Consider the following 21,226-nt stretch of genomic DNA (forward strand, 5'->3'; position numbering starts at 1 on the left):
GAGGAAGAGAGAGGGGAACGGACGGCGGAGAAGGGTCTAATGGACGGCGCGGATGAGAACCGGCGATTCTGCGTTTGAACGTTTGGCCCAGAATCCTCCGAAAAGAAGAGGCACTGTGGAAGTGAGGCCCACGCAGCCGGGGAGCAGGGGCGGCCCGCGGCTGATCGCGACCAATTGCCACCCCTCTGATCTCTTTGAGCAAGTTTAATAGTATAGCCTAGTACTAACTCCAATACATCTATACCAATTTATACAATAGTTACTTACTATACTGTTAATATATGGTCCCACATGTCATACACACGTTGCGTCTTAGAGTCCGTGCTGCAGCTGGCTACAGATTTGTAGCCCGCTGCTCTTCTCTCTCATCTTTTATATAATTAAAATATGTTTATAGCTGGTGATGTGACCATGGTTACTACGGATACAACCGTTGCTCACATCATGGATGAACAAGATGCTATCAAGATCAAGTCCTCTAAGTGCTAGAATCCGATTCGGCCACTTGCTACACTGCTGATTTCAAACGGCCGCCGAATCTGCATACGAGCTCCGTTTTCGGCCCGTGAGTACTTGATGGAAAGCTCTTGGAGTCCTCTTTCCAACGGATCCAGCCTCATCACCAAATTCCATCCTAGTCAACCGCAGATGAAGAAACAAGATGCTGCATCACCTGTCATGGGCCTTTGGGCTTGTAACTATGTTTGGGACCCCGGCCCATGTAGGGCCCATGTGGGGTGCGTCCCAACTAGGTGGAGGAAGGCCTAGAGGTCCTCCCACCTCCTTAAATAGTTAGGTACCACTCTAGATTTTCTTGGGTTTTGTTTAGATTAAAATTTAGCTTTGCTACTTTGCTGTGTAATCCCGTGATCGGTTTGATCGCCAGTTTACTCGTGACGGAACCACAACCTATCATTTGTATTCAATTCCTATCTACAATTCAGATTGCTTTTATCTTGTTCTTGCTTGTTTCTTCGATTTGCTTGCAGGAATAAGGTTGATCTGCACCGGCAAGATCAACAACCCACGGAGAGGTGTATCGATCGCTAAGGCGCAACACAACAACGTCTTGTACGGTTGTAGTCGGGTCGTCAACGCTTCTCCCAAATCGTAGTTATCATCAACTCACCGAAAGATCGGGCCAAAGAACAGCCTTGAGTCTCGAGTGGAGCTCAGGGTTCATCAGTTGGCTATTACTCTGCTATTGTACCTGCTCTGCGTCCCAGTTGTTCCCAACTCCCCCTCCTCATTTTTCACGCACACGCTTTTCAAACTGCTAAATGGTGTGTTTTTTACAAAAAGTTTCTATACGAAAGTTGCTTAAAGAATCATATTTATCTATTTTTGAAAAAAAAATAGCTAATACTTAATTAATCACACGCTAAATGTTGCTTCGTTTTACGTGCTTAGTGCTGCCTCCGTCCTAAAATATAAAAATTTTTAGGATTGGACATGGGTATTAAGAAAGTGGGTAGAATTAAATGAGAGAAGGTTGTGATTGGTAGAAAAGTGGATGTAGGTAAGAAATTTGAATGGTGAAGGGTTATGATTGATTAGGAAGAGAATGTTGATGAAGAAATTGTTATATTTTTGGACAACCCTTGAGGGCTAGGGAGTATAGCCTTGTTTAGTTCGCGAAAAGAAAATTTTTTGGTGTCACATCGGACGTTTGACCGGATGTCGGAAGGGGTTTTCGGACACGAATGAAAAAACTTATTTCATAACTCGCTTGTAAACCGCGAGACGGTTCTTTTGAGCCTAATTAATCCGTCATTAGCACATGTGGGTTACTGTAGCACTTATGGGTAATCATGGACTAATTAGGCTCAAAAGATTCATCTCGCGATTTCCATATAAACTGTTGTAGGATCGAGATGTCGACTAGAGGGGGGTGAATAGACGATTTAAAATTAAATGACACCTAATCAAAACTAACCTAAGTTGCTAGGCTCGGTGAGGGACAAGTCTAACTAAGCAACTAAGTTATATTTTGCAATCCTAGGGTGAAAGTGGCTCAAGTATATCACTAGGAAAGTAAATCACAATTCCTAAGTCTAGTTTAGCAATCCTAGGGTGAAATGATCTCAAGTATATCTCTAGGAATGTAAATTGCACAAATGTAAATTGCACAAATGTAAATGCGACAAATAAAACAGACAATGAGACAAGGAATTTTTCACCGAGGTTCGGAAACTCGCCGGTTTCCTACTCCCTGTTGAAGCGTGCCCAACTCCACCGCTCAACCATGAAACCACCGCACGCCCCCTTCGTCAAGGGGTGGGCAAGGCGGGAGCCAGCCCACGGAGAGGACTACCCAGGCCTCGATCACTTGGGGTAGTTCTTCCTTCACTCCGAAGGTGGTGAACTCCAAACCACTCACAACCGGCGCCGGGCCTCCTCCACAATCTTCTCGGAGAGGTCACCGGGCAACTTCTCCACAAGCCATCTAGGAGGCGGCAACCTTCAAGAGTAACAAGCGATGACCCGGCTCGGAGATGATAAAGTGCCACACTAGCTCTACAATGGAAAGCAATGCACTTGACTCTTGGCTAAATCAACCCTCAAACACATTAGATGGATGAACACAAAGCTCCAGTGGGTGTGTGAGAGATGCAAGGGGTGTATGCAATTGAAGTGGGTGCCAAGAGACTCCCCTTGGTGCTAGTGGAGGAGTATTTATACTCCCACCAACCAAAACTAGCCGTTGGGGGCGAAATCCCCCAACTCAGTGTACTGCCGGTCTAACCGGTGGTATGTGGCCAATCAGACCGTGCTACTCTACAACGGTTAGTTTTATAGCCGTTGCAGCTCTATCAGAGGGCCCCATCGGCCTGGCCGGTCAGACTGATGTTGAGTGGTCGGTCAGACCGCCCATATCTCGGTCTGACCGAATACGGCTCCGGCAGCTCTGTATCGGGCATCCCAGAACGCACCATCCCGGCCACCAGGGGGCCGGTCAGACAGCACAAGTGCCGCCGGTCAGACCGACATTCATGCCGGTCAGACCACCACAAGCTGGCCGGTCAGACCGGCTTAGCGCACGCGGTTAGACCGGCCCTGGTAAGGCTGAACACAGTGAATAGAATGTGTGTGTTGTGAAATGTGAGCACAAGTCTAAATGCATAATTACCTAATGTGGCAATTAAAATCATCTATTTGCTAGGTCATTACCCCTCTTAATAGTACGGCGAAGCTAAAAATAAACTAGCAAATTTGATCGCCCTACACCTCGATCAATTTAAAACTAAAGCACTAGTTTTACCATCTTCTTTTCTTCGCTTCGCGCCAACAAATTTTAATCCATTGATAATCATCCATGTGCACATATGACGTGGTACTAACACAAAATATATAACTTAAAGAGAAACGGTTAGTCCACAATTAGCGCTTGTCATTAATTACCAAAATTAACAACGAGGGCCTAGATGCTTCAATCTCCCCCTTTTTGGTAATTGATGACAAACACCATAAATATATATAATCAAACATAAAACACATGGACATTTTGCAATGAAATGAAAATGCTCCCCCTAAACATGTGAATATCAATCACAAATAACAAATATGGAACAAATGCACTTTCATTCACATTTCAACATAGCACAAACACATATGAAACATACAATGTGAACTTCACATTTGGATCAACCAATTGCATAAGATGGTCACAAATATATCAATATCACATCAACCATCTATCATAGCACAAGTTCACAACAATAACAATCCAAATTATAGAAGTTTATCCATATATCATCCAACTCACAAATTTGTCCAAAGAGGGCTCACAAATAATGATCTAGGCTATTACATGACCACGAAGGGTCCAAATGACATAGAGTTCAACAAAACGAAAAAGAACACACAAGATAGAGTAATAGCCCATATCCATACATAATATAGACCAAACACCTTAACCTACTAGATAGGAGGTAGCTAACCTCACTACTCCTAGTCCCATCCCACAAAATAAAAAAGCAAGCTAGAATTCTTCTCCCCCTTTTGGCATCAAGGACCAAAAAGGCTTCACTCTTGTGGAGGAGAAGGAGGACGAGGCAGTTTAGCCAACACGCGCGCTGCGAGCAGGTAGCAAGTAGCTATCTCTATCATCAAAACCCGAGTGTTCTTGGCAGCAACTAGAGGTATAAGAAGAGGGAAAGAACGACCATAGGGTCGTGCTCCAACCCTAGGACGCGCCCCTAATGGGCCCAACTTGGATACACAGCCCATTGGGCCAAAAGAGGTGACGCAGCACCATGGACAGAAAACAGTCGGGAGTAAAATGACAATTGCGGCCGCTCCAGAACAGATATGGACATGTGGCTAGATCCATTTGAAAGTAGACTTGATAAGCTTTCCATGAAGTACTTGCACGCCCAAATCGGAGTTCGCATGAAGTCGTGGCGGCCGTCAGAAATTGGCGCTGCCCTGCAGTCCGAATCCACCCCGCGCGAATCCTCTCCCCTTTGAATCCTCTCCATTGTTCCTGAGTAAAACACGAGTGCACGCGTCTCCGGGGTATAAAGAAGAGGAATATGAACTCAAGAAAGAACTCACCTGATAATTTAGTTGGCGTGCACGAGCATGGGTAATAGGACCATCATGCTGTACTTGGGGGGACGTGGATGTATTGATGGTGTTTATGTCCTCATCATCCTCTCCTTCTTGCATTTGAGTCGTCCTCGACTCAAGCTCATCATCTTCTCCCAAATACGGCTTCAAATCTGTAACGTTAAATGTGGGACTAACCCCGAAATCTGCAGGCAAATCAAGCTTATATGCATTCTCATTAATCTTTGCTAACACTTTAAATGGTCCATCAGCTCTAGGCATCAATTTAGACTTTCTCATATCAGGAAATCGTTCTTTTCGCAAATGCAACCAAACCAAATCTCCAGGTTCAAAATTCAATTCCCTTCTACCTTTGTCACCAGCAAACTTATACTTAGCATTCATGCGCTCTATGTTTTCTTTAGTTGTCTCATGCAGTTTTAACATCAACTCAGCACGTTGCTTAGCATCAAAATTCAGTTTTTCAAAAGATGGTAAAGGCATCAAATCAATTGGAGCACGAGGCAACAAACCATACACAATCTGAAATGGGCACATTTTTGTAGTAGAATGCAAGGAACGATTATAAGCAAATTCAATATGAGGCAAGCATTCTTCCCACATCTTGATATTTTTCTTCAAAACAGCCCTAAGCATAGTAGACAAGGTTCTATTCACCACTTCAGTTTGTCCATCAGTTTGGGGATGACAAGTAGTAGAAAACAAAAGTTTAGTCCCCAATTTAGCCCACAAAGTTCTCCAAAAATGGCTAAGAAATTTTGTGTCACGATCAGAAACAATTGTGTTTGGCACACCATGCAAGCGAACAATTTCTCGAAAGAACAAATCAGCGATATGAGAAGCATCATCAGTTTTATGACATGGTATGAAATGTGCCATTTTAGAAAATCTATCCACAACCACAAAAATGCTATCATGCCCCCTCTTGGTCCTAGGCAATCCTAACACAAAATCCATTGAAATATCTTCCCAAGGAATAGTAGGAACAGGGAGAGGCATATACAAACCATGTGGATGTAAGCGTGACTTAGCCTTTTGACATGTAGTGCAGCGAGCAACGAACCTGCCAACATCTCTTCGCATCTGTGGCCAAAAGAAATGACCAGCAAGGATGTCCTGTGTCTTCTTGGCACCAAAATGTCCCATCAAACCGCCTCCATGCGCTTTCTGCAACAACAACAAGCGAACGGAGCTAGCTGGAATGCATAGCTTGTTAGCTCTGAAAACAAACCCATCATTGATGACGAATTTGTTCCATGTTCTTCCATCCTTACAATGCAGCAACACATCATTAAAATCAGCATCATGCGCATATTGGTCTTTGATTGTTTCCAGGCCAAAAATCTTGTAGTCAAGTTGTGTCAACAAAGTGTATCTCCTAGACAATGCATCAGCAATGATGTTCTCCTTCCCTTTCTTGTGTTTGATAACATAAGGAAAAGATTCAATAAATTCAACCCATTTAGCATGTCTACGGTTCAGTTTCCCTTGACTACGAATATGCTTCAAAGACTCATGATCAGAATGTATGACAAATTCCTTGGGCCACAAATAATGCTGCCATGTTTCTAAAGTTCGCACAAGAGCATACAATTCCTTATCATAAGTAGAATAATTCAGAACAGGCCCACTCAACTTTTCACTAAAATATGCAACAGGTTTTCCTTCTTGTAGCAAAACACCACCCAATCCAATCCCACTAGCATCACATTCAAGTTCAAAAGTCTTATTAAAATCGAGAAGTTGGAGGAGAGGTGCATGGGTCAACTTATCTTTCAACATGTGGAATGCGTTCTCTTGTGATGTGCCCCAAGTGAAAGGCACTTCCTTCTTTGTAAGCGCATTCAATGGTGCAGCAATGGTGCTGAAATCCTGCACAAAGCGGCGATAGAACCCCGCGAGTCCTAGAAAGCTCCGCACCTGTGAGACCGTTTTAGGAGTCGGCCAACTCTGAATTGCCTTAACCTTGGCTTGATCAACCTCAATCCCCTGCGGAGTTACAACATAGCCAAGAAAAGATACTCGATTTGTGCAAAAGGTGCACTTCTCAAGGTTACCAAATAAACGTGCATCACGAAGAGCATTAAAAACAGCACGTAAATGATTAAAATGTTCACCCATAGACTTGCTGTAAATCAAGATATCATCAAAGTAGACCACCACAAATTTTCCAATGAAAGGACGCAAAACCTCATTCATCAACCTCATGAAAGTGCTGGGTGCATTAGTTAAACCAAAAGGCACCAAACGTAAATATAAAAACTACCATCATGAGCCTTCCTAAGCATATAATGAGAATCAAACATGCATGTCTTAGAAGGCTTACCACTGGGGCAATCATTCACCAAATGCCCAACCTCACGACACTTGGAGCAATACTTACCATTACTCTTGACAAAACGAGTGGCACGGTGAGAAGGTTTTTTACCCTTCTTTGGAATGAATCTAAGTCCCTCCTTGTTAACGATGCACCGTTGCTCACTCAAAATCTTGTCAAGAGTGTTCTTATCCTTGAAGCATCCCTCCAAACTCTTGTTGAGTTTGGCCATTTGCTCCTTAAGCTCATTGTTCTCAACAACAAGTGAGGCATCACAAATAGAAACACAAGAGCTAGAGCTAGAGCTAGGCATATCCATAAAATCATCACAAGAGGTAGAAATGCTAGATGATGCAATATGAGGAATATGACAAGAAGCACTATCATCAAGCAAGTCACAAGATATGCCAACATCAATGTGAGCTCCATGTTGAGTAGTGAAAAGGAGGTTGTCATGAGCTTCCTTAAGCTTCTCATGAGAAATGGCGAGTCTCTCATGAGAAGTCTTTAGCTCCTCATACAAGACCTCCAAAGAAGCATGATCCTTCTTTAGAGCCTTGAACTTGACGATCTCCTTTTCACTATATGCATGGAGCTCCTCAAACATACTCACAAGCTCATCATAGGAAACATCATCACAATCATCATCACTCTCACTATCACTAAGAGATGTTACCTTAGAAGAGTCATTGGCCATGAGACAAAGTGGAGCGAAGAGTGATGGAGCCTCCTTGATGGCAACAACGGCCATCTTCTTCTTCTTGGAGCTTGCATCATCATCACCTTCTTCTTCGGACCCGGATGAGGTGGAGCTCTCCTCATTTGAGTCCCATTGCCCAATGAAGGCCTCAATCTTCTTCCCTTCCTTCTTGAGCTTCTTCATGAGCTTGTAGCCTCCACTCTTCTTCTTGGATGACTTGTCTCCATCATTAGCCTTGGAAGGGCACTTGGAAGCAAAGTGTCCCTTCTCACCACACTCAAAGCACCTCAAGTTGGAGAGAGTCTTGTTAGGTATTATATTTCTTCTCCTATTGGAGTTGGAGCCCCTTCCTCTCTCCTTTCTTCTTCCCAAGAGATCATTGAACCTTTTAGCAAGAAGGGCAATCTCTTCCTCCAAGTCATCATTGGCTTCATTCACCTTGCTCTTCCACTTGTCTTCAACTTCGGCTTGGAGAGCAATGCACTTCTTAGATGGTGAGGCTTCCTCCATCTCCTTCTTCTTCAACTTGTACATGTCATTGGTGTTGATCTTCCCCAAGAGGCTTGCGGGTGTCATCCTTGACATGTCGGAGTTGATGAGCATGGCGATTAGGGTCTCATACTTCTCCGGTAGAGCACTAAGCATCTTTTGGGCAACCTCAAGATCGGTGTAGGTTGCCCCAAGCCCCTTGAGATCATTCACAATGACATTGAGCCTCCCATACATGTCATTCACACTCTCATGAGGCAACATTGAGAATGTCTCATATTGGATCTTGAGGAAATGAAGCTTGGCATCCTTGTACTCACTTGTGCCCTCATGGATCTCCGCCAACTTGTTCCAAATCTCATATGCGATCTTAAGGTTGCTCACTCTATCGAACTCCTCTTGGCTCAAAGAGTTGAACAAAGCATTCATGACTTGAGCATTGAGTAGGAGGTTGCTGTGATCAATCTCCGTCAAGGGCGTGCCGGTGAGATAGCAAAGCCTACATCCACAATACTCCAAATATGGAAGCTTATAGCTTTGAGGTGAGTAGACATTTTAATTTTCCAAGTGGAGTAGTTTGTGGTATTGAACATGAGAGCCTTCCCTACATGGTTCACCTCGTTCGACATCTTCTCTCTAGGCGGTGAAGCCCAATCAAGAGAGACCAAGCTCTGATACCACTTGTAGGATCGAGATGTCGACTAGAGGAGGGTGAATAGGCGATTTAAAATTAAATGACACCTAATCAAAACTAACCTAAGTTGCTAGGCTCGGTGAGGGACAAGTCTAACTAAGCAACTAAGTTATGTTTTGCAATCCTAGAGTGAAAGTGGCTCAAGTATATCACTAGGAAAGTAAATCACAATTCCTAAGTCTAGTTTAGCAATCCTAGGGTGAAATGATCTCAAGTATGTCTCTAGGAATGTAAATTGCACAAATGTAAATGCGGCAAATAAAAAAGACAATGAGACGAGGAATTTCTCACCGAGGTTCGGAAACTCGCTGGTTTCCTACTCCCTGTTGAGGCGAGCCCAACTCCATCGCTCAACCACGAAGCCACCGCACGCCCCCTTCGTCAAGGGGTGGGCAAGGCGGGAGCCGGCCCACGGAGAGGACAACCCAAGCCTCGATCACTTGGGGTAGTTCTTCCTTCACTCCAAAGATGGTGAACTCCAAACCACTCACAACCGGCGCCGGGCCTCCTCCACAATCTTCTCGGAGAGGTCACCGAGCAACTTCTCCACAAGCCGTCTAGGAGGCGGCAACCTCCAAGAGTAACAAGCGATGACCCGGCTCGGAGATGATCAAGTGCCACACTAGCTCTACAATGGAAGCAATGCACTTGACTCTTGGCTAAATCAACCTTCAAACACACTAGATGGATGAACACAAAGCTCAAGTGGGTGTGTGAGATGCAAGGGGTGTATGCAATTGAAGTGGATGCCAAGAGAGTCCCCTTGCTGCTAGTGGGGGAGTATTTATACTCCCACCAACCAAAACTAGTCGTTGGGGGCGAAATCCCCCAACTCAGTGTATTGTCGGTCTGACCGGAGGTATGTGGCCGGTCAGACCGTGCTACCCTACAATCGCTAGTTTTATAGCCGTTGTAGCTCTGTCAGAGGGCCCCATCGGCCTAGCCAGTCAGACCGACGTTGAGTGGCCGGTCAGACCGGCCTCGGCTCGATCAGACCGCCCTCAGCTTGGTCTGACCGAATACGGCTCCGGCGACTCTGTATCGGGCATCCAAGAGCACACCATCCCGGCCACCAGGGGGCTAGTCAGACCGTACAAGTGTTGCCTGTTAGACCGGCCATTCATGTCGGTCAGACCGCCACTAGGTGGCCGGTCAGACCGGCTTAGTGCACGTGGTCAGACCGGCCCTGGTCAGGCCGAACTCAGTGAATAGAATGTGTGTGTTGTGAAATGTGAGCACAAGTCTAAATGCATAATGACCTAATGTGGCAATTAAGATCATCTCTTTGCTAGGTCATTACCCCTCTTAATAGTATGGTGAAGCTAAAAATAAACTAGCAAATTTGATTGCCCTATACCTCGATCAATTTAATACTAAAGCACTAGTTTTACCATCTTCTTTTCTTCGCTTCGCGCCATCAAATTTTAATCCATCGATAATCATCCATGCGCACATATGACGTGGTACTAACACAAAATATATAACTCAAAGAGAAACGGTTAGTCCACAATTAGCGCTTGTCATTAATTACCAAAATTAACAACGGGCGCCTTAGTTTTTTTTATTTTTTCTATATTTAATGCTCCATACATGTGTCCAAAGATTCGATGTGATGTTTTTGGGAAAAAATTGGGAACTAAACAAGGCCTATATAGACGTATCTCTTCTCTTCTATACTAGCAAATATGTCCGTGTGTTGCACCGGGTGAATATCAACTAATTATGAATGGTTAAGATTGCTTAGGTACTTATAACACATATGCATAAAAATCTTGAATTTGTACATACCTCGCAAATATCTCCAAATTATACTGGGAAATATAAAAACATATTTCATATTGTATACACATTCAGATTCATGTCGCACATGCGTGAGATATTCCAAATTTTCTACACATTCAGAACATATTCCAACTTTCACAAATTTTCACAAACGGGGGCAGTTATAGCTCTGGCTTCACCTTCCTCTGCAAAAGAGAAAAGGTAAAGGCATCCGCAATGGTAAAGAAACATGCACTTTGTAATATTGAAATAAAATTCACTCAAAAATCTTTAGCGGAATATGTTCAAATTCTAGAAATAATTTAATATTTAAAGAAATAATAATTATCTTTTCATTGGTTTAATTTATCTAAAAATAATTTACCGAGTGATCAAATAATTGATCATAATTTCCCAGCAATTTAAAATGTAAATAGTGCCAAACAAATTTCTGTAAATCTAAAACTAAAATTAAATCAGTTGCTTAAAAAATAAATTGATTTCGGCCTAAAAGGCTCAAACCGACATGGCACTCTGTGGCATACAAGCGTGTGTCATGGCGGCCTAGCCAGGCTAGAAGGCCTAGCGAACAGTGCGGGCAGCCCAATGCAAGAGAGATGATGGTCGTCTGAGATTCTAGCCGCTCCGCTGAAATTGTGGGGAAAACCTAGCCCAGATTCTTCTCGATCCTCTTTCTCCCTGACGATGAGCAAGCGAGAGAGAGGAAACGGCGATGGTGGCGGTGACGGCAGTCCAGCGAGGTGGCACCCGCGCGGCGGGGAATCCATCGCGCGGCTCCAACCTTCGGTCGATTGCCGAGGGACAAAACCCAAATCCCATTCTCTTCTCCCTAATCCCCTTCTCTCTGGCACGTTCGAGCAAGCGAGCAGCAGCGATGGTGGTCCGGTGAGGTGGCGCGCGCGCAGCGGGGAATCCGCCATGCGGCTCCAACTCTTTTCCGGCTGGGGGCGTTGCGGAGAACGGCACCTAGCCGTGCCTCTTCCCGTCCTTCACGCGACAATGGCGCGCTAGGTCAGTGGGGTCATGACGGCGGGCATGTGGCGGAGCTGGTGCAACTGCGAGGAGGAGGTGGCAAGCGCGTGTCGAGGCACGCGCGGGCGAAGAAAACGCCCATGGGACGATGTTGTTTCCCAGCGTAGGGCCAACTGTGTGGCTCCCACCGGTGGATTAGGCCTCCCCGAATTGAAAAAAAAAGATTAATTTGATTCAAGGATTTGGGGGTTTACTTAGGTTTTTCTCAATTTGGCATTTCGGGGAATTTCCCCCCTATGGTTCGATTATGTCGGTTTCAAGCTATCTATCCCTCCTAGATATTTTTTTTTATTATTGAGTTCGATTCAGATTCCATGACTAACACAGATGTCACACCTGGAGTTTTCCCCTTTCCCGTAGTTCTAATTCATCAATAAATCGTCTATAGAAATTACTTTGGTTAACCAGAAGAAAAACCTTAATTAACAATGTATTTAATAATCGGAATTGTTAGGGATATTTTTTTTTCAAATTCTCTTTGCTCTAAAATCATTAACATGACTTAACCCAGAATATTTAGAGTATCGGAGTTAATGTTGATAATTTAATTTGTCAAGATTTGAATTAATGATAATCTTTCTCTCCCGCCTTTAGTCGTGAATCGTGCCCGATTCACTCCCCTCACTGTCCGCTGTTTCGTTTTGCATGGCGAGCCGTGTCCGTTTTCGTTCTTTTCCTAAAACGGCACTGCATTTATTTTCCAATTTGGGAAAGTCCTAATCCTATTCTCCATATCCCTATTTTCCCTCCCCCTCTCATCCTCCCACTCGGCCGCCGCCTCCCCCTCTCCCCTGCGCGCTTCTCCACTCCCTTGTCCGATTCTCTCACCCTCCTTGCCGGCCATGGCTTCCCTCTGGCCCCACCTCTTTTATTCCACCCCTATATAAGCCATCATATCCCTGTTTTTTTTTTTTCCTATTTTCCAATTTATTGGAGCTCTAGCCCTAGCCGCCGCCTCCTACACCACCGCCGCTAGCCACCACCGGCCGCCGGTGAGCAGCCCTCCTCTCCTGGCAGTATGGTTTGTCGTCGTGCGTTGTCCCTAGGGTTTAATCTAACCTAATCCCTCGTTGTCTAGTGTTGTTGTTGTCTCCGCCAGATCGTCATCGCCATCTCCTCCTCGCCAATCGTCTTGGTTTGGTGAGGCTCCTAATCATGATCCCCTGGTTTAGGTGTTTATTCCCAGGAAGTTTGCATTATCATAGCCACCATGCTCATTGAAACAGTTTTCTTCACCCGCTTTTTGCTAGCCCACCGTACATTTGGGCTAATCGACAACAATGCTAGTCCATCGTACATTTCTGCTAATCGACAACAATCCAGTATATTTCTGAGATAAATATCGATGAACAGTATATTAAAAAAAAATTCCTCTATTTGACTAAACTGCTTTTGTGAACTGCCAATGGTGCCTTAGCACATATCTGATTTTACTGTTTTTTCCAACACAAGAGAAGCAAATTGCAGTACATACAACCAAGTATAAAATAAGATGGTCTGGACAAGGTAGGAAATCACTGATACTAAACTAACCTAGGTATACAATGATACTGTTAGAGGGGTTCTCCCTTCAAGAAAGGCAATATTTTGCTGTCGAATATTTGGCCTACTCCAAGCATCAAAACTTCAGAACGCAACGAAGAAAAGACCAGCAAATGTTGCTAGTCCTCATCAGAATCACCAAACGTAATCTTTGTTGATTTAGGAGCATCTGCTTTGATTTCTTTGAAATGAGATCCATATATTTGCGATTCCTGCAAATGAATTGTTAGCAATAAGGTAAGGTCATTTCTCAGTCATGTCATGCAAAGTCCTTAGTGTTTATTTCTTAGAACTTGCAACGTTAGGGCAAGGTGTTACAGCATTTCTAAGGATTAATGTAAAAAAGTAAGTCGCTAAGCTTTCTGTAGCATAAAGCATCAGCATATATAACAGTATTTTCATAGATTGAAACGATTTCTCGAGGACATATTCCTAGTTAACTAGCACGGTAGTACCTATAGACATGAACAAAGCACTCTACGAATGAGAATGTAACAAGATCTATTTCACAGTTAACACAAACCTTTTTCTTGACGTGTGTGCCAAATTTTGTAAGTGCAGGAGGAACGACCTGACCAGCCTCCCGCAAAACATTGACAAGTTCACCAGCAAGTCCCTGTATATAGTTTTGAAGTGACAATAAGTACAACTTAAGTTGTAAGGCTAAACCTAAGGGCTAACGTGTGGCACATAATCTCCAATACCTTGTTCTCTTGAGTGAAGAAGGTATGTGCAACACCTTTCTTGCCAGCACGACCGGTCCTCCCAATCCTGTGGACATAATCCTCTGTAGTCAAAGGATAGCTATAGTTAATGACAACTTCGACATCTGGAATATCAAGTCCACGGGATGCGACATCAGTGGCAATCTGCAAAATATACAAAAGAAAAAAAAACAAGTGTTAACAGATGAGAATAAAAGTGCTACGGATGCAATGATAAAAAGGAAATAAATTCATAAAAACACAATATTTTCAGACAACGGTTGCAGACAACTGTACATTTCTGTTACAAAACCTCAGTAGCATATTTTAAGTGAGACTATCGGTTAAATGATTTCACATACTCCAAAATTTATCATACCTCAACTCTTGGCTCGGTTTGATTTCCAACCGTCAACTCAAAAACTTGATAAAACCAGACCCTCAGCTCCCAAAACCAGCTAGAACTCATTTCTCTTCTAGTTTATGTACTTGGCATCCACGTGGGATCCTAGGTGGCACAGGACTCATTTGTCATGGTATACATGGTTTCAAGAGTTGAGGGATGGTATTTACTTGGTTTAGGAGTTAAGAGATGAAAATTAAACCGAGCAAAGAATTCAGGGATGAGAAAGACTTTTTCCTTAAATTAATAACAATGTTGCAAGCAAGTAGTTGAACACTTCCAACTCTCAAAGTATCATCGATCAGGAAATAGTAGCAGAATACCACCAAGCCCAACAAAATCCCTTAAGGGATAAATAACGAAACCACAACTAGATTTACAAGGGCAAAGTCTAAAAACTAGATTTACACTAAGCTCACAAATAAGCAAGAGAGAGTAGCCATTAAAAAACCACAACTGAACTATCAATGCTTATAAGCAGCCATGTAGAAATTAGTTAGAATTAGCGCACCATCAAAGGACATGACCCTTCTTTAAATAAAGATAAAGCTTTCGTCCTGTCATGCTGTGCCTTATCTCCATGAACAGAAACAGCACTCCAACCCCTTCACAACAAGCATGTGTAGATTAGCGAAAGTAGAGCATAAGTTTCACAAATATTTAAGTCGCACACTGGAAACAAATCTGCTACCTTCTTTGTAACATTGTTTCTACTCGCGTAGCTTCTCTCTTGTACAACACAAAAACCAACACCCTGTTTCTGTTGCACAAAACACAGGCACAATCTGCTTAGATCCATATGAAGACAAATGGTGATTAATTAGTTTGTTGAAGCAGATATTAGTATAATACTAACATGTGCAGAGGTTCAATTAAAACCTAACATTGAATATATTTGTTTGTTTGGTGTTGAAAATGTTGTTATGTTTTATATAAACTTGGTCAAAACTTAATAAGTTTGACTTAGGAAAAAGTTAAAGCGTCTTATAATATGAAACGGAGGGAATACTTCCTTAGTTTGCCAAACTGAGATAGCCTACAAATAGAATTGAACAATCAGCTTTGGTATGTGACTGAATACAATCCAAAGTAGAAAATTTTGCAAGACGAGACGAATGACATGCAATCTTATACATAATTTTCTAAGCTGCTCAGCTTAAAATCTTTTGTTATCCTCAAGAGCATCCAGCATGCATGCTGATTGCAATGCTTTTGCCTATGATTTTCGAAAGTGAGACTTTCATGGAGACTAATACAGCAACAAGTAAAATCCGTACTGCAATACCTACCTCTGTGCTTTATGGTATTTATCGAGCAAAGCAACTAATCTTGAATCCCTTGACCTGTCATCCAATACTTCAACAATTTGCATCACATCATGGTTAGCAGCAAGATCTTCTGATCCAATAACAACCTACAACAAGGTGGCATACCACATACGGAAGGTCAGCATTACCGCATTAGCAATCAGATATTAACAAGAGATAAGAAAAGAGAAACTATACCTTTATTGGATTTGGATCCATAAACTCTTGGGCTAGCTGGTGGACAGCAGGAGGCCATGTAGCACTGAACATAACCGTCTGACGTACTGCACAGGAAGAATTATATGGCCATGGTTGCAGATATATTCAGAAAAGATAACTAGGTGTAGTAACACATAAAATAAATGGCAGTGTCAAATTGACATGAAAAAAATGTACAAATGTATTCCACCTACGCGGTATATTCATCACAATTTCAATATCATGGTAAGTAAAATATGCCAAGAGTTATGAATGCCATGAGGCTAAAGTGGTTTTTTTAGCAACGTGATATAGAAGTATGAAAATCTTGAGAACAATATTTCTTGCTCATTTCTGCCGTCACTAGTGGCTATTAACTTATGAGCACAAGTGTGCTGAATAAGGTATTAAAAACTATGGAGCAAGAGGGCACATGCAACAGACTTTGTGGATAAGTCCAACCAGATAAAAAGGGATGAAAGGAAAAGAATACATGCGATGCAAAGGTGGACATGCACATACACATGCCCTGAAAGGAAGAGAGTAATGGAGACAAACCAGATGCAGTTTGGCTTAAAATTGCTCTGACTTCAGGTTCAAAACCCATATCCAGCATTCGATCAGCTTCATCTAGAACCTTTATCAGTTACCAGACACGTCTGTGTTAGAAAGGACACTTACACTTCAAATGAGCAAAGCAATTAAACAGAATGAAAATTGACCAGCGCAAAATAAAAAATCCAGGTAACATCACAGGTGTAACTTATTGAACCAATATTTACCATTGACTATGACCATCCTCACGAGTCAAGTCCAGTTCAACAAAGGGGAGTAGGGGACAGAGGAGAGAGGGCATGGAAGAGACAAGAGGAAATACCACTCAAATCTTAAAATGCCGAATCTGTTAGTGCTGGTAGGTTCCACAACCCTGATCTTGTGGATGAAAATACATATACATTGGTGTGTCACTTGTATTGTCTTCTATAAATGACTACATTATCTGCTTATGTGTATATGCACTGTGGCCATTTAACCCAATATGAACTATGTACACTAGAAACCAGCATAGTTCCTCAGCCATATTATTCTTAGGTAACAGCAAATTCAAGTTATAAAAATGATATAATTCCTTTCATGTTGTGCATTATTAATTTTATGAAACAATCATTGACCAGTCAACCCAACTACTCAAATTTGATGGAACCAGGTGAGCCTTTAATGCCAAACTTGTGGCGTTATTATCAAGGGGGTAACACCAAAAAAAAAAAAAATCAGCGAACAAAGCAATCTTGACATGAGTGTTGCTACAACACCACCGAAAGATCAATCATGCACCTGCGTTTCTCTCTAAGCTTGTCCCATGTTAAGAATCTTAGGGTCTGTTTGGTTGTTGCCTAACATTGCCACAACTCAATTTGCCATAGGTGTGGCATGGCAAACAAAGTGTGGCCAACAATTTGTTAGGTGCAATGAAGTTCTCCGGCCTCCAATGTAATACAACAAATAGATTCAACAACTGCACAAACATATTGTTTGTTAACTCAAAGTAACACTCAAACATCAATGACAAACTTCACAAATAAATAAAATTATATATATATATATATATATATATATATATATATATATAGAGAGAGAGAGAGAGAGAGAGAGGACATATCGATGAAAATGATCTAAATGTTGGAAACTCGTGAAAATCATACCTAAAAGTTTTGTAAATTCATGAAAAAAAATTACTAGAGATTGGTGTAGATATGAAATACATTCTCACCAAATCTCAAATCCAAACTCAACTTCATTTAAGAGAAACAAAAAAGACAAATTTCGGGTGAATAGTGTCATGTTACTATTCACCTGAAATTTGTCTTTTTTGTTACTCCTAAACGAAGTTGAGTTTGAACTTGAGATTTGATGAGAATGTATTTCACCTGCACCATGAATCACAACCATTCAATCATTCCAAGATGCGTGCTTCCTAAATGGACATTACTTTCACAAATGAAGAGTTACTATAGGAGAAAAGATCAAGGAGGTACATGATGCATGTGTAGCTCTGGCATGGGACATGTAGTTCTGGGCAGAGATAGAGGAAGTTGACCACACATCATGTAGTATTTATCCTTCATTTGAATATTGTTTCTTTTCTCTTGTTATCCATGGAATTTAGCATATATAACCATTTATTTAAATGTTTAGGTATAAACATTAACTTCTTTACTAACTAGTCCATATAAGTTTGAACTTAATTTGAATAGTTTTTTTGTTAAATTTTGATTCTAGGTATATAACATCCATCCAAACTTATAATTAGTTAGGTATGTAATAATGGATTGTAAAATAAAGTTGAATTTGAGTTGTTTGTTGCTAGGTATAGGTATGAATAAAATTCTTGTACCTGGGTATATACTCAGAAGTTGAAAAAAATTCAAAAATTTGAGTGAATTTGTGTATTACATACCTTGGTGCCCGGGCACCATGGTGCCCCCATATGGGTGTATACTAATTCAAAACCATAGACAACAACACAATGAAATGCATAGTTAACTTACCACAAAAGAAACATCATTAAGACGACAAATACCCATTTCAATAAGGTCTTTCATACGACCAGGTGTCCCTATGACAATATCCTGAAAGCATATAGGCAGAAAAAAGGGGGGGGGTCAGGAATATGAGTATTTCCGTGTAACTAACTTCTGGATAATTGATACAAAACAAAATCCAAGGCAGCGAGTCTGCTGAATCTTCGGAAAGTAAACAAAATTATTCAACAATACATTTAAAGAGAACTTTTCAAATCAATATAGCAAATTGAAATGTCATCACAATATGATGAATGTCTCTAGAAATTAACATTCATTGGTCATATATCATAATCCAGAACTGAGATAGAGTAAAAAAAATATTGTGTAAGTCTCATCTTACCACTCCAGATTTAAGGGCAGAAATTTGTGGTCCTTTGGAAGTTCCACCATAAAGGCACACTGAACTTATCCCACATGGTGCACCAGCTTCACAAAGTACATCTGCGATCTAACATATAATACAAAATGAATCATTCATGTGTATTAAAAAGCAGTAGTTTTTGCAGACCATCAGATGCCTATCTTACAAGTTCATATCATCAGTATATGACACCTGCTGGGCCAAACAAACTATATAATCCCATACAACCATAGAAAAAGGTAAAAAATCTGAACATGCAACTCTTTCACTTCAATTTGTTCGATACTAAAGGTCCTTATCAATTAGTTCGATACTCAACGATCTTATCATCAGCAAAATATAGGTTGTGAGCTGAGAGACTACACTTATAAATTAGAGTAAATTTCAGAAAACCTACGTGTTAGGGTCAGAGTTACAAAACCAGGGTATTGCAACTTGTGGCACATAACCTAGGTCATTAGGTTCTAAGGTTCAAAAAAAACCACCGCCCTCAATTTAATTTCCAGATGATACAACATATTGGCAGATATTATAAAGTGTCTATGAAATTGTGTATTACGAATTTATCAAGTAAATTGAAAAAAAATACTATTCCAAAAATCTCCCCCTTTTATATGTGAATCAATTTCTCCTATCCCCACTGGAAGTTGCATACATCCCTTATACTTCCCTAAAAGATTGAGTTCAGGGGTTTACCTGCTGAGCAAGCTCTCTCGTTGGCGATAGCACGAGGACCCGTGGCACCCCCTTCTTAGCAGATTTCTCCCCCATTTTCCTCCTAACGTGCATCAGAGCCGGCACACCAAACGCAATCGTCTTCCCTGGCATCAACAAATTACGACGAACAACAAACCATCAGCAGCAATTCGAGCACGATGCAGCAGTACTAACCAATTAACAAAAAGAAACTAACTAATTAGAGAATTTTTTCAGCACCAGATCCGGTGGCGGCGATGCCGATGAAGTCACGACCGTCGAGGAGGTAAGGCCAGGCGTACGCTTGGATGGGCGACGGACGCTCGAACCCCTTGCAGCAGTCGAGCACCTGGGGAGGAAGCGCGGTGGCGGCGAAGGATGACAGCGGGGCGTACTTGGCGTCCGCGGAGCCCTTCCCGGTCACGGCCACGACCTTCCCACCGCCGTTCTCCGCCTCCTCTCCTTGGCCCAGATCGCCCTTGGCCCTCTTCTTCTTGCTGCTCTTCGTCGCTTCATCCGTGGACGTGGCCGCAGCCGCCTCCACCACCACCACCTCGGCCTCCGCCTCCAGCTTCCGCTTCTTGTCTTTCTTGCTCTTCTTCTCCTTCTTGCTCTTCCTCGATACGTCCTCCTGCTGCTCGGGAAGCATACTGCGACCCATCTCAGCGGCGGTGACGGCGGAGGAGGTGGTGGTGGTAGAAGAGAGGAACGAGGGCGGCGAAGACGGCGGGAAGGTGAAGGAGAAGGGGAAGGGGTGGTTGATTTCTAGGGTTTAGAACGACCAAGGCGCATCACGTGCACAAAACAAATAGATCTGGACCATCCATTTTGAGGGTACAAATAGAAGCCCACAACACTGCGGGTCAGGTTCCCCTTACCTTTTTTGAGTGGTTACCAACATATAGCAGGCCAAACGGGCGGCCCGGCCCAGCACGACACGGCACGCCGACGGCACGGCCCACTAGGGCACGGCCCGTTAGGCACGGCTCCTGTAGCGGGCCGTGCCGTGCCGGCCCACGTGCCAAGGCCACGGCCCAAGCACGGCCCAAGAAGGTGCTGGGCCGTGCCGGGCCGGCACGGCTACTGTAGTGGCACGTGGGCTAGTAGCCGGCCCACTAGTACATGTGGCCCATAAAAATTGAAATTTGAGGGGAAAAAAAGAAAAAAAGGCAGAAAAAACATAATATAAAGGAAAAAATGATAAATATAGGATAAATGTGAGGAAAATTTAGGAAATATATCATAAAATATATGGTACAAATAGGATAAAATGTGGAAAAAAAATAAAAAATATGAGAAATATATGGGAAAAATTAGAAAATCGTAGGAAAAATAAATGGGCCGGTGGGCCGTGCCATGCCTGGGCCGTGCCGTGCCGGCACGCTACAGTAAACGTGCCGTGCCGTGCCAGCCCACGGGCTGAGGCATCGGCCCAAACACGGCACGGGATAACGGGCCGTGCCGGCACGGCCCACAGGCTGGCGTGCCGTGCCGGGCCTGGGCCGGCTACAGTACTGCCGTGCTCGGGCCGGCCCGGCTTGACACGGCCCATTTGGCCAGGTATATACCAACACCACACGGGAAGATGGTTACCGCGAAAATCCGCACAAAATTTGTTTTCAAACATTTGAATTCAAATTTCACTCTTTGGCCGCGGTTACCGCGGTATATGAATGGTTACCGCGAGATATTAGCTAGAAGAACAAAGTGAAGAAAATGCAAAAAGAAAATGCAGGATGTGTGTAGAATTTGGGGATAATAACAATATATATATATATATACACACACAGAGAGACACTTATATGGGGCACCATGGTGCCCGGGCACCATGGTATGAAATACAC

At 42.8% G+C, this 21,226-nt stretch overlaps 1 protein-coding gene across 3 annotated transcripts; it reads right to left on the bottom strand.

The window, feature by feature from the left end:
• Window positions 1-12,894: 12,894 nt before the first annotated feature.
• Window positions 12,895-20,192, bottom strand: LOC4342981 (DEAD-box ATP-dependent RNA helicase 5-like). Of its 3 annotated transcripts, NM_001403048.1 has the most exons (12): window positions 19,623-20,192; window positions 19,383-19,507; window positions 18,666-18,773; window positions 18,290-18,370; window positions 16,299-16,377; window positions 15,741-15,826; window positions 15,525-15,649; window positions 14,927-14,995; window positions 14,747-14,840; window positions 13,833-13,997; window positions 13,652-13,744; window positions 12,895-13,340 (listed from the first exon to the last, which is right to left on the bottom strand). In NM_001403048.1, exons 1-12 carry the CDS (start codon window positions 20,041-20,043, stop codon window positions 13,248-13,250), a joined length of 1,539 nt encoding a protein of 512 aa, NP_001389977.1. In that variant the 5' UTR covers window positions 20,044-20,192; the 3' UTR covers window positions 12,895-13,247. The 3 variants fall into 3 exon arrangements, with proteins under 3 accessions (NP_001389977.1, NP_001389978.1, XP_066168067.1); XM_066311970.1 differs by lacking the exons at window positions 18,290-18,370; window positions 18,666-18,773; window positions 19,383-19,507; window positions 19,623-20,192 and adding an exon at window positions 17,076-17,231 and having other exon boundaries at window positions 12,944-13,340; NM_001403049.1 differs by lacking the exons at window positions 18,290-18,370; window positions 18,666-18,773; window positions 19,383-19,507; window positions 19,623-20,192 and having other exon boundaries at window positions 16,299-17,124.
• Window positions 20,193-21,226: the final 1,034 nt, after the last annotated feature.

Source organism: Oryza sativa, chromosome 7 (genome assembly GCF_034140825.1).
Source record: "Oryza sativa Japonica Group chromosome 7, ASM3414082v1".
Lineage (NCBI taxonomy): Eukaryota > Viridiplantae > Streptophyta > Magnoliopsida > Poales > Poaceae > Oryza > Oryza sativa.

What these genes read in the sequence shown, in the direction of transcription:
- LOC4342981 (NM_001403048.1), bottom strand. Translation starts at nt 20,043, where the DNA reads ATGGGTCGCAGTATGCTTCCCGAGCAGCAGGAGGACGTATCGAGGAAG. An exon ending in CGAGAGAGCTTGCTCAGCAG is followed by an intron (nt 18,774 to 19,382) that starts GTAAACCCCTGA and finishes ATTATATGTTAG; the next exon opens with ATCGCAGATGTACTTTGTGA. An exon ending in AAGGGTCATGTCCTTTGATG is followed by an intron (nt 13,998 to 14,746) that starts GTGCGCTAATTC and finishes TATATTTTGCAG; the next exon opens with ATTGCCACTGATGTCGCATC.